Source organism: Phasianus colchicus, chromosome 9 (assembly GCF_987193195.1).
Source record: "Phasianus colchicus chromosome 9, bPhaCol1.hap1.1, whole genome shotgun sequence".
Taxonomy (NCBI): Eukaryota; Metazoa; Chordata; class Aves; order Galliformes; family Phasianidae; genus Phasianus; species Phasianus colchicus.
Window position 1 is genome coordinate 24,451,652 of NC_143444.1, and position 13,759 is coordinate 24,465,410.

At 47.7% G+C, this 13,759-nt stretch overlaps 1 protein-coding gene across 3 annotated transcripts; it reads left to right on the forward strand.

Annotated features, from left to right (window-relative positions):
- Positions 1–3,687: 3,687 nt before the first annotated feature.
- LOC116234410 (cytochrome P450 4A6-like) lies at positions 3,688–13,266 on the forward strand. 3 transcript variants are annotated; one of them, XM_090146633.1, is made up of 13 exons: positions 3,688–3,979; positions 4,146–4,287; positions 6,052–6,096; positions 6,358–6,485; positions 6,868–6,980; positions 7,075–7,226; positions 7,407–7,513; positions 8,261–8,451; positions 8,733–8,866; positions 9,308–9,372; positions 9,833–9,915; positions 10,138–10,315; positions 12,678–13,266. In XM_090146633.1, the coding sequence occupies exons 1-12, from the start codon at positions 3,794–3,796 to the stop codon at positions 10,304–10,306; spliced, it is 1,515 nt and encodes a 504-aa protein (XP_090002759.1). In that variant the 5' UTR covers positions 3,688–3,793; the 3' UTR covers positions 10,307–10,315; positions 12,678–13,266. The 3 variants fall into 3 exon arrangements, with proteins under 3 accessions (XP_090002759.1, XP_090002760.1, XP_031457888.1); XM_090146634.1 differs by lacking the exon at positions 12,678–13,266 and adding an exon at positions 11,694–12,332; XM_031602028.2 differs by lacking the exon at positions 12,678–13,266 and having other exon boundaries at positions 3,689–3,979; positions 10,138–10,804.
- The last annotated feature ends 493 nt before the right edge of the window (positions 13,267–13,759 follow it).

The following is a 13,759-nucleotide window of genomic DNA, read 5'->3' on the forward strand; positions in this document are numbered from 1 at the left end:
GCCAAAAGGGTAATTGCAGAGATGATGAACTGACCTCGGACTCCCTGATTCAGTCTTTTAGATAACTAATTTAACTAGCTCTCGAGAGATGGGCTCTGCTGAGTGCAGTAGGGTATGTATTCATTAGAATCCTTTCATTGCTACAGCTGAACCCCATCTCTCACTAACCCACATGAGCCTGTTGGTGTCACCTTCTCACCAAGCACAGAGGGTGGCACTTTGTCCCCAGGGGATGCAGTCCCTGCACAGGACCCACGTGGCTCTCACTGCAAACCTGATATCAGGTGCTACCAGCAATCCCCAGCCAAACCCCACTGGGATTTTACACTAGGAGCAGCCTGTAAATTAAATAAATATTGCAGCATAGTTGTAAGGCAGCTGTATTAAATGCTTCCAGACATAAATTCCCCCTAGAGATGTGTGTGGTCAGATGGGATCCAGACAGCTCACATTACTCTGCGACACTTGCTGGGCTCTTTCCATCATATCCTCATATATCATGTGTTAGGAAGCCTGAAATGTTATTTCTGTTGGCAACACAGCTACATCTCATCTCTCAGCACTAAGCACTACAGGAATACACAGGGACAGATGGCTCGGACTCTTCTTCCTACCTGAATAAACACAGGCACACCCAGGGAAGCAGCTGCTGCAATGTCAATTTCAGGGGCAAAATATAATTTGCCACCTACATTTCACCTGTTTGACAGAGCAGTCCTTCTGCAATGGATGCTAACAGCACGCACCAAGTCATCACTTCTCTTGAGGTGTCTAAATTAAGTGGGAAGACTCCCTAAACCCGAGAGCAACTTTCATAGCATAAGTCCCCATAAATGAGGGTTTAGTCACTCTGCTCTTTCTTCCCTATCAGCTGAAGGCTCTTCTTTCATTTGACCTTCAAGACAACCCAAGTATACTTGACTCCATGCTCAGCCATTGATACTGGTTATTTAATAACTACTAGGGAACCAGATGGGTAAAAATCCACCCTGCACAGTTACCCATAATCAAACACATTTTCCAGGGACTTTGTCCCAGTGTGAATTTCTAGGGGATTATAAAGTTTAGTCTGACTCCATGCCAGTGATTCCCCAGACAGCTCCCTCCACCTGTGAGTCTTGGGTGAATTCTCTACCATTTTATAGGGGACTGCAGGTCCAGATCAGTCACTCTGGTAATGGGGTAGGTGTCATAGGACACCCCAAAACAGCTCTGTTGGTACCTGCCAGCGGCTCAGCTCCCATCTCTCTCTTCATCCCTTACATGACTCTGGCAAGGCACCCAACTTCTATGCATGTGCTACAGTTCTTCAGCACAAATGACCCACAGAAGCCATCCCACTGCCCTCAGGTCCTCAGCCCCCTTTTCTCTCCCATCCGTAGTCATACGTAAGGCCAGAGGAGAGGCTGAATATTGATGGGCTTGTTTCCTAGAGGGACTCTGACGAGACTGAAGGCTTTTTTAGAACTGGGTGAGAGGTAAAAGCACCTGAAGGAGAGAGAGTCCATGATACACTGGAGGCTGGGAATGGGGTCTCCTGTAGCATGCACTGCTAGAACTTCAAGGTTAACCCCAAGAATCGTGACAGATCTGTCCAAATCCTCTCTGTGATCTCATCTGGTTTCCCAGCCAGCCAGCCAATCAGCGCAAAATGCCTCCTCTCCTAATTACCTACTAATCACAACATTGAAGATGATGGAGGATGATCATAGGAAGAGCTGGAGGTGCTGTGATAGAGAGAAGATGCATCTTCCACAGCCATGAAACCTCTGGAGTTTGTCACTCCTGCTCAGGAGCATGAAAGCAAATGGAGTCTCTCCTGCTTGGGCTATGGATGAATGTAGGATGAATTCCTTCCCCAAGGAATGCCTGAGCTGACATACTGCAATCTTTGGCCTCCTGAGCAACTTCCCACTCTCTGAATATTTGCACAGCTCCATCTAGGGATAAGAAGATACACTGAGCATCATAAAGCTGGCCAAGTGTGTGAAAAGCACTCTGCTCCGTCATGGAAGTTATCCTATCATAGAAGTTATGCCAACAGTTTAATCCTCAGCTTTGCCTTACAAAAAGTATTGGTGTTTTCTTTAAATTTCAGAATAGTTGGTTGATGTGGCTCTAATGATTTACCAGGCTCAAACAATACAGCACAATGACAAATAGCACTCAAGGGATAAGCCTCCTTTTTTCTCCTAGCCTGAAGAACAACAGACACCATCTTAAAGGAGGTTCCAGGGGTGCAGCTCTTTGCAATCCATCTTCCCATCTAGCTAACAAGAGTCCAGTTAGCTTGAGTTATCCCAGCTGAGGAAATGACCCCAGCACTTTTTCTAAGGAAATACTGAAGATTCATGGTGTTACATACAACACTGGAAGACAAGCAAGAGTGTTAGCAGCCCAGGAACAGACTTAGAGTAGCTCATAAATGTTACACCTTTCAAGTCAAAGCAAAAGTGCCCTCCAGAAGCCCTCAGGTTTATGCTGTAAGCTCTCACAAGGGGTGGATAGCTCAGAGACTGTAGTATAAATGAAACCACCCGTACCAAGGGCGCTCATTGCAATCATTAACAAACAGCTCACAAGCCAGCTGAGGGAAAAGTCACCCTGTTTACTAGCCTTCAAATATTGTCATGGAGTCAAGTAATACGTGGACAGTGAGCCTTGTGGGATATTTCCTTACAAACTTTCTGTCCCAAAGGTTTAAACATTCTGACTAGGGCTGTGTACATTCAATAAAATGATTCTACCAGCAGAAAACATGGGTTTCAATTGGCCATGTTCTAAGCCAGACTAAATGATAAAGAAAGGTGTCTATCCATCTGAAGACCTTTGTCTTGTGACATGTTAAGTCAAAGAGAAACACTCACACAACTCAGGAGCCTCATTGCTTTAGCAGGTTGGACTGACTTGTCCAGCAGCTGATGACCCATTTGATCCTTGTAATATCCAAACACCCAAATGGGAAGTTATTTCAGCCCAGCTGGAATCCCTGTCTTTACAATACACCTAGAAATCAGCCAAAAGTAGCAAATTTTCAGCCCAAGCCCTCCTGCAGCCCTGCGGGCAGGGAAAGGAAGACTCACAAGGACTGTGGAGCGAACCATCACATTATCACCCCTTCCCTTCAGGTTAGAGGTCCCTCAGTGTTACTGCAGCTCTTTTTGCTGCTCTCCCACTCTTTGATTTATGTATTGACAGAGTCAACTCTTCTAGAAAATGCTTTTGTCTCCTGGCTCATCTATATAGGACCACTTGGAAAGCATACCATGATCCCTTGTCTGCTGGTCAGGTTTTGGCTGTTCCTCTGATTACAGTCCAGCTGTGTGTTGTTACAGTCACTAAGAGCACTGTTTTTACAGCTGAGGGTGGCTGGATCAGTCCAAAAGAAGTAGTCTGTTTGCTTTTCACCTCATGTGGGTGCACTGGGGACTATCAGCACTGAACTTTCATCTACCTGGGCATATGTGAGGGGGTCAGAGCTGGAGTTCTGTGCTGCTGCAAGCATTTTCACTCACTGTTGGGATGTAACAACCTTTAGAAAAAGTAAATATTTACAGGATGTTTGCTAACAAGCCATTTCCATCCACAGGTTATTGCAAGTGGGTAAAAGGGTCAACAGGGAGTGTAGGAATTCTGGCTGTGGGTCAAGCTGACACATTGCTTATTGGTACACTTCTGCTATAAAACTCATCCAGACCTTGCATCAGCAACACTTGGCCAGCTCCGCTGGAGGAGCTCTAGAAGAGAATCAGGGAGAACAAGGCAGTGTCAGGCACCTCAGACTCAGGCCAGCATGGTGTCTCTCCTGGACAACATAGTCAGACCTTCTGTTGTCATTCTGCAGTTGTCTGTGGTGCTTGGTGTCATCTTTGTCCTACTGAAGGTGGTCAAGTTTTACCAGGAGAGGAAGAAGATCCTCAAAGCCCTAGAAGCATTTCCTGGTCCCCCAGCACATTGGCTCTATGGCCACAACCGTCTGGTAAGGACAGAGCTGGGGTGGGTTTGTCCCAGCAGCTGCTTTCTCTGTTTCCCAGGAGGAGACAACTTGCATGTGGTTTCCATAGGAAGATAAATTTAGCATCTGTTCTCCCTGCATATTCTTATTTTTCTGCCTAAATTCAGCTTTTGCTTTGCTATCATTGCAGATAACTGGCGATAAAATGTTAAGTCTGGTAGTGTCACTGGGAGAAGAATACCCCTATGCCTTTCCCAGGTGGTTTGGACCAGTGCTGCCAACTCTAGTAATCCACCATCCTGAATATGCCAAGACTATACTTGGACGAGGAGGTAATTCTCTTCACTTGGGTTTGGGGATTACAGTCCTCCACTCTTCCCTGGGAAGCGTGTCCTTCTACAGCATCAGCCACCACAATATTTGTGCTTCCTAGTAAATGCAGGAATGTGCATGATGTGGCACAGCAATTCAAAAGACATCTGAAGACTTTCTCTCTTCTCCTTTTTGTGGAGTAGTCTGTGCTTGGTGAATTCCCAAGAACTTACATTCGTTCTTCTCAGCTTTGAGATTTGCCATGGTTATTTATTTTCCACACATGTTCCTACCCAGTTTTTCCCATGTTCACTGAGATCATAGACGTAGAAGATCACTTTTAAATTCTACCTCTAGCGTTAGAGTTTTTTACACTTGGAAACAAGACTGATTCTACAAGGGCAGCTCCAAAAGTAATGCCTCCTATTTCATTATGTTGGTCCATACAATCAGAAGAGGATGTTGGTGGTGTGGCCTGAACCTTCCCAACAACATTTCATTACATTTTGTTGCCATACAACAGTTGGCAAAGTAGAGAGGCAGCATGACAAAAGTGAGTTTGACACAGAAGTGTGTGCACAGAAAGAAAAGGTGTGTCACTGAATTCCTGCATACAGAAAAAATGGCACCTGTTGACATTCATTGATGCTTGCTGAATGTTTGTGGAGAACAAACAGTGGATGAGCACAGTGAGGTGGGTGGTGCATTTCAGCAGTGGTGACAGCAGTGTGAAAGACAAGCCACATTCTGGATGGCCGTACACAGCTGTCACTCCATGACATTAAGGGTGTCCCAATCAGTTCATCTCTGGATTGCAACCAGGGTGCTGCATACAGAGCCGAATATTAGCTTCAGTGCATTGGGAACTATGGTGGAAATGTTGGAACATTACAAAGTTTATACCATGTTGGTCCCAAGTGATTACACAGGAGCAGAAAGAACACCATATGCAAGTTTGTCAGGACTTACTGAACAAAAAAAGAGGCTGAAGGTGACAGTTTTCTGAATCACATCATTACCACTGACAAGATATGATCTCACAACTACAAGCCCAAGTCACCACAGCAGTCCATGGAGTGGCAATTGGCAACAAGTGAATACTCCATCAAAGAAAACGTTCAAGATGCAGCCCTCAGTGGGTACAGTGATGTTCATTGTCCTTTGCAATAGGAAAGGGGAGATCCCTCTGGTTTTCCCAGAACCCAAACTACTCATCAGCTCTGACTGCTTTATCATGACGCTATGCTGAAGGTTTGAACTTTGAGAAAAAGACAACCGTTCTCTTGTAACACTATAATGCCAGGCCATATGACAGTTTGAAGAGTGTGCAAGAGGGGTACTTTGCCAGTTTTGGCAGGCATTCTTCTGACACCAACTGTGTAGTCCAGATTTGGTGCCTTCTGACTTCCATCTGTTTGGGCTGATGAAAACCAATAATGTCATCCTAGCAGCTGTGAAAAAGTGGGTCAACCTCCATTGGTGCAGATTTTTACAGGCGTGGCATGCAGGCTTCTTGTTCACTGTTGGCAAAAATGCACAGCTAATGGTGGTGACAGAGTTGAAAAACACTGATTTGTATCTAGAATTTGCTCTATCAGATAGTGTTATTGTGCTCTTTGTAGCACAATATTTCCATGGAAATAAATAGGAGGCATTACTTTTGGAGCGACCTACGTACATTGTGATAAAGAGGAGGGATTTTACTGACAATTTATCCTGAATTTTCTTGATGCATTGAATTCATTAGTCACATATACTGTTCTGGTCTTTATTTTGCTTTACAGATCCCAAGCCTCCTGTCCCTTATCAGTTCTTAGTTCCGTGGATCGGTGAGTAATTTTCTTCCATTAACCCAGCAGCCACCTCACGTTTCATTATTCTCTTGTCTTCCTTTATTTCACTTTTTTCCATCCTAAAACCAGCAAGAGGATTAGGCTGTGAGCACTAGCACTGCAGTTGTCCCCATCACTGAGTAGCATGTCTTCCCCCCAGGCCCTGCACATCACCTGCTGCTCGACCATGAGCAGCAGTGAGGCTGCTGGAGCCATGAGCAGAGTGGAGTAGCTGATGGCTGTTTCTGGTGTCTACAGGCAAAGGGTTGCTGGTCTTGGGTGGAACCAAATGGTTTCAGCATCGGAAGTTGCTCACTCCAGCGTTTCATTATGATGTGCTGAAATCTTATGTGTCCCTGATGTCAGAATCGGCCAAAGTGATGTTGGTAAGAGAAGGGAAGAGACTTAGATGGTTCCTAGAGCTCTGTCATTTGGGGGGGATTCTTTTCTTAAGTTTTCTTTTTAGTTTTGTTTCTCTGAAATTGCTTCCTCTGGCTGTTGCACTTATTCTCTCTTTCACCTGCTTCCCAATGAAAACAAACCATAGTTGAATATCTGTTCATAGCTCAGCAATGGGGCTATGAACAGAAAAAAAAAATGCAAAGAATGGTTTGGTTATGTTCACAGGATACGCAGTGAATTAGGGCCTCTTTTTTTGGAGAAAATAATTAGCTATGTGGATTGAGATAGAGACAGGAACCATGACTTGATACTGTGGCTGAGTCTGCTCTGGAAGTCTGTCTCTCCTCACACTTTCTCCACCACTAGGATAAATGGGAGAAAAAGAAGTCAGTAGAGCTCTTTGAAGATGTCAGCCTGATGGCACTGGACAGCATCATGAAATGTGCCTTCAGCTACAGCACCAACTGCCAGACTCAGAGGTCAGCGCACAAACTTCCCAATTCTGGGACAGCAAGTGCCCCTGTTTACTCCACTCGCACTGCTAACACCAGCTCTGACCTTGGCCTCTTACAGCAACTCAGACACTTATATCAAAGCTGTTTTCGACCTGGGCTACCTCATAAACAAGAGAATACAGAATTTCTCCTACCAAGATGCCTTTTATGACCTGACTCGCAGCAGCCGGGAGTTTCAGGATGCCTGCAGACGGGCCCATGCCCACACAGGTATTTCTGCTCCTTGCTCTCCCAGCTGCACTTCTTGCACACTCGCACTGGGAGCAGCTCAGTGGGGTTACAGCAAGCACTGGTCAGGGAGTTACAAATTAAACAGGGTCCAAGAGGCTGAACAAACAGTTGTGAGCTCTCTGGCAGGATGCATCTAACACTGATTGTTCTTCTACACAGATAAAGTAATACAAGAAAGAAAGATGTTGCTCTCCAATAATGAGGAGCTAGACAAGATCCTGAAGAAGAGACACCTGGATTTTCTGGACATTCTTCTTTGTACCAAGGTGAAGGTTTGAAATAATCCCATCAGACACCATAGATTGTACTTCCATGGCACAAGGGTTGAACCAGCATCTCTATTTCCTAGCCTGGGGAAAGGTGGACAAACAGGAAAGGTAATAAAGATGCTTGAGATGCGGTGACTGAACATAAATAGCTCAGAATTTCACTTTCCTTGTTCATTTCCATCAAGTACGTTCCTATTTTGAAAGGTGTGGGCTATCAGAAACCTGAAGACAGACCACTGGGGAGGTTACAAGGAGGCTGCCTTGGCTGCAGTCCTCTCAGGAGGTTTTGCTCCTCCCCTTCTGTAGTTCTACCTTCACAGATGTCTTCAGAAACTCTAGATAGAGTTTCTGTCATTTGCTGTTGAGGATGAAGGCACTGTGCTCACTGCCCTTTGTAGGGCTTCTGCTTTCTTTTGTGCCACCATCTTAAACAAAAGCAGGAAAAAAAAAACCCAAACTACTAAAAAACGTAATGGGGGAACAAATGGGTTGTCCTGCAATAGGCTGTCCTGCTGAAGGGCCGGAGCTGGTATTGCAACAAAACCCAGCTCTGTTGACTGCAGAGTCAGCAACCAACAGCTCAGTTCTCACGTATACTGGATTTAATTTCTACTTGCTTAGTTCTTGATATACAGAGAGATACAAGAGAAACCAAACCAGGTCCTTCTTGGGCTGTTTTTAACACCCAGCAGAGCTAGCCCAGTTAATGAGAGCATGAGAATGATATGTTCTTCTCTTTGCCAGGATGAGAATGGAGTTGGCCTGTCTGATGAGGACCTGCGTGCAGAGGTGGACACATTCATGTTTGAGGGACACGACACTACAGCCAGCGGGATCTCGTGGCTCCTGTACAGCATGGCACTGCACCCCGAGCACCAGGCACGGTGCAGGGAGGAGATCCAGGGGATCGTGGGGAACCGGGACACCATTGAGTGGTGAGCTAGCAGTGCTGAGTTCTTTACCTGAAGCTTTCTTCAGTAGAGGTAATTGCCTTAAGTTGTGCCAAAGAAGGGGCTCAAGTTAGATATCAGGAATAAATTGTTCTCCAGAAGAGCAGTGATGCACTGGCACAGGCTGCCCAGGGATGTGGTGGGGTCACTGTCCCTGGAGGTTCCAGAACCCTGGGGATGCTGTACTGAGGGACATGGTAAGTAGGCATGGTGGGGACGGATTGGGTTGGATGACACTGACAGCCTGAGCCCTGGTTTGCTTTCAGGGAGGACCTGGGGAAGATGACATACAGCACCATGTGCATCAAGGAGAGCTTGCGCCTGTTCCCACCAGTCCCTGCTGTGTCCCGAAGGCTCTCTAAACCTGTCACATTTTCTGATGGGCGCAGCTTACCTGAAGGTCTGTGTTCATCCTTCCTGCTGCTGTCCATCATAAGGGTGGAGGGGCTGGTTGGGGAGCTTCCAGTTTTACTTCCCTCTCCAAAAGGCTGCACAGAGCCACCACGCTCATTCAGCCTGGAAGGGTGACTGGTGAGGACCCAGGCACATGCAACAGGGCACCAAGTGTTCAGAGCTCAGAGTGGACCTGCAAATACTGATCATGTCCAAGAGTAGGGGTTCACCCACCAGTACCAGAGTGGTGCCCAGCTTTGAGACCATTATTTCTTCTATGGGAAGGATTCAGAGCTGGTCCATGTGGACAGGCTGAGAAATGTTTCCGCCAAATCTTCTGTCACAGCCCCTGCTGAATCCAGCGAAGGAGAGCATCCTCCAAACACTCTTGGTCTTCACTCTTCATACGATGAGTATTTTCACATCATGAGTATTTTTTCAATTTCAGGCTCCCAGGTTTCGTTGAACATATTTGGTATTCACAGGAACCGGGATGTGTGGGAAGATCCTGAGGTATGTCACCTTCATAGCAAGAATGCGGAGATGATCTCAGAGCCCAGACTACTACTGTCTTTGAACAAGGCAGCTTGCACCTCCATGCCAAATTTTTGGGGTGGGTGGGTGTTCTTTTTGCCTTTTATTCCAACAGTCCGTATCCACATGTAAAGTTCAGTGATGTTACCAAACACCCCAAAGGCTTTGAAAAGGGTATTTAATAGCTTGCCTTTATGCAATGGAGCTATTCTTCCTGCCTTCAGCAGCTCTGATGAGATATCTCCAAGGGGAAGATCAGCAAAGCCACCAGCACCCTCTTTTCATCCATCTGGTAGCTTTGCAGAGGAATGAATGAATGTCAGCTGCAGCTCCCCTGGAGCAGCAAAGGCCACTTCCAGCCCTTCCTTGGGAACCAGAGAACCTGGTGCTTCTCATGGTTGGGCCAATGTTGACCAAATGGCCTTCGTTGCTCCCACAGGTATTTGATCCCCTGAGGTTTTCTCCTGAGAACTCAGCGCACAGGCATTCACATGCTTTCCTGCCTTTCTCTGCAGGACCCAGGTAGCAAATCCTTCATCCCTTTCCCTCCTCATATGTACACGGGGTTGTGCTCCTAAGCCTAATCCCCTCAGCACACCTGGGTCAAGTTGACTTGGCCATCTCAAGAAGTCTCCATGGTGGGATCTCTACTGAGCTTTGCCAGCTCTAGAGCTCTTCCCACACCCAAGGCACTGTGGTCTTATAACTTGCAGGCTTCAACCTGAGCCTTTATCCTCTCCCCAGGAACTGCATTGGGCAGCAGTTTGCTATGAACGAGATGAAGGTGGCTCTGGCACTGACCCTGCTCCGCTTTGAGCTGATCCCCAATGCCTCCAAGCCTCCTACACTGACACAGCAGCTCATCCTCAAGTCCAGCAGCGGCATCCATCTGCATTTGAAAAAGATTCGCTGACCTTATGAGGTGACACAAACAGTTCCCAAAGACCACTTTCCACTCAGATGTGCCAACCTGCAGCCTTCCTGAACGCCGGGGCCGAGGAGGGGGATACCCACCAGACCCACCTTATGTCTCATCCACACTAACCCTGCACTGAGCACCTTGTGCCCAGCAGGTTCAAGTCCCCTCCTTGCAGCAGAAAAAGCACAGCTGAGGCTTTTTGGAAGGTTGGCAGGGATCTTCTGCATTCTCCTCATCTCTAGCCTGTCCTGCTGGGATTTCTATCTGAGCACCTGTACGTTAAGCTCAGGGAAGAACCCTGACTTGATGAGCTGCAGGCTGGCATTGTGCCTGGCATTACAGAAATGAAGACCAGCAGGTTTTCCCAACCCTCACCCTGGAGCTGAGGGTGCTTAGACACTGGGTAGCCTGGAGAAAGCCCTCAGCACCACGTGACCTTAGCTTCATCCCCCTCTAAATTGTGAATAAAGTCTTGCCAAGATGGTCAGGGAACATGGCCCTGGATGCTTTTGCACCTACAGACAGTAGGAGAGGAAGAGGCCAGCTGAGCTTCATTGAGAATGAGCTGTGCCTGTTGCTGTGCAGTGCAGGAGGGTGCAGCCCTGGCATTGCATTTCCCCAAGCCACAAATGCTACTGAAGAAATTTTATCCCCTGAGAAGAGAGCTTGCAGCCGTTCTGTGCAACGGGATGCCAAGCCCTTGCCAAGCACCATGTTAGCTTTTCTGTGGTAAGGAAGTAACCGCAGCAAGCTGCCTTTGAAACAAAACAAAAGCAGTGGTAGCAATGACAAAAATCCACGGGCAGAAACAAAGCATGGGTTGGTCCCAGGACTTTTCCTGTACAGGCTGAGAACTGAGCACTCAGTACACGAGTGAAAGGCAAAAACCGCCATCAGAGAGCGGTGCCGGAGGAGTTTAGGGGAGGGCACGGGGAGGTTCTCTATGCCCACCCCTCGAGATTGGGGGCCGGGTGACGGCTGTAGGACCCCCCCATTTCCCCAGCTGAGCTTGCAGGTCCGCGCAGCTCCGCTGGGTGGCACTGGGAGAACCGGGATGCAAACAAATCTGCCCTTCAGGCTCTGAGCGCAGCACAGCCTGGTTCTGCCTATGGGCTCGCGGGAGGGTTGTTAGGGTCAGGAAGACGAGTCATTGCCTGTTCCCGGCACAGCGAGCACCGGGGAAGCTGAGACACAGGGGCTGCACGCAGATAGAAGTGCTGATGCTGTCACCCTTGCAGCACCCATGGGCTCACGCTGCTCTCAGAGATCTGCCCTCCAGCTCTCCTCCTCCCCCCCAGCTTTGAAAGAATAAAATCCCACATCCCCAAGGGGCCGAGCTGTTATGTGCAGGGAATGATTTGGTCTTTCTGCTCTGCATCAGACATTTTCCCTGTAAAAAGGCTGCGCAACACAACCTCCTTCACGGACCCCACTGCAAAAGCAGCACGAAGAGAGAATGCTGGAGACCACGTCTCCCAAGCCCTGTCCCCAACATCTCCTGCCAGGCAGTGACAATTCTGTGCTGCCTCATCTCTCTCCATCCATCACCATGGATACAGCATCCGGATGGGCGATTCCTTACCGGGTACCACAGCCCCTCAGGGAGATGCCACCAGAGCCAGCCTCTTTGGCAGGGAGATGCTTTAGACTGTACACACAGCACCAAAAATCCCTTCCCCCCCCACATCCCCCCCATCTTCCCTTCCCTCCCCTTCTCTTTTTTTCCTTATTATTATTTTTTTTTTTTTCCAATGCACAAACAATGGAGCTAAAAGGTTGGGTATCAGGCTGATAATCATGAATGACGTGTCGTTATTACACGCCGCACATCCATTATCTCCCACTCCAGCCATGTCACAGACGGCTGGAGGAGGGCAGATAACGGGGTGCCTTCATGCAGATGGCTTATTATCAGGATGTTCCAGGAGGGGCTTTAAGACAGTTAGCAATGCTGTTTGCCAGTTAAAGATTAGAGACCCCAGAGAATAATTAACAATCCCCAAACCTGTTTTTTTTTTTTTCTCCTGGATTCTTCTGCTTTCTCCCCCCTCCCCTGTCCTCTTTAATCTATTCACTCTAGCAGGTGTAATAAAGTGATAAGGACCGGCTCCAGGGATGTTTGTTTGGCTACTAAGGGTGTATGAACCAACAATGGATGGTATTTTACTCCTGGCTCTCAGTACCTTGAACCAAGACCAAAAACTTTGTGGCCCCATTGCCCACACGCATCTGTCTCACGTGCCCCGCTCCCGTTTGCACTGATGCCACCAGGCAGCACCCAAGGGGCTGTGATAGTCCCCTCCACGTGCTCTGCCACTGTTACTCACTCCCATAGTGGTGCCAAACCCCTCTTTGTGCTCTGCAGGTCCAAATCCCGTTGCTTGGACACTGATGAGCCCAGCACCAAGACATCAACCCAGGCCTGCACTGCGTGGGGCAAGGCTGGAACAAACCTCCCATTCTGCAACACTTCAATCCTATACAGCAACCCCTCAATTAAACCACCTGAAATAATTTACATATCCTTAGGGTTAGGCAGAATTAACCTGCCTTTGCTAGTGGTATCACCTGGGGCCAGCAGGTGATTTTAATGGTTGGCAACCTTGCCCATAGCAGGAGATTGGTAATAGGCAATCTTTGAGATCCCTTCCAACCCAAGCCATTCTATGATTTGATGACCCCAGGGTTTCAGGTGCAGCTGGGGGCTCGAGGGCATCCCCCAGCTCATGGGGTCAGTGCAGTAGGTGCCAGGACACAGTCTTCCTCACCGTGCTTTTCCACCAGGAAGGGATGGTGCATCACTGTGCTACAAACAGCATCCCCAGTCCTATCAGTGGGAGATGAGATATCCTAATTATGGCAGCGCAGGTGAGGATCCAGGCCATATCAGCCAGCACAGAAAGGTAAACAAGAAAGACAACAATAGACCCTTAACACTCATTAGCTGCGTCAGATAATACCTCTCTTTTCTCCCTTTGGGGCTTAAAATCTAATTAAGATTTTCCAACAATAAATTTCATTTATGCTTGCTCCGTTTTGTTTGTTAGAGACCGCCGGGGTTCATCCCAAATCCCCATCCCTGCCCTTGCCCAGACCTACACCTGCCTTCCTCAGGAATGGGATGCCACACACTGAGCAACCACAGCATCCCTGCATCATAGAATCATTAAGGTCGGAAAAGACCTCTTAAGATCATCTAGTCCAACCATCCACCTGCCACCACTGCCCATCCCCAACCCATCATGGCTCACCCAGGGTGTGCATGCAGTCGAGGGCAACTTGTTACTCATTATAAGGCCGCTGTTTTGTAACTTCTTTTGCAACGGAGAGGTAAAAAATTAATGGGTTCCAATCTTTTTGCCACTCCTCAAGCCACGAGCCAGAGTGCTGATGCAGCAGGCTACAAAATGAGTAATCCTTGTACATTCTGCTGAGCAAATCATTACC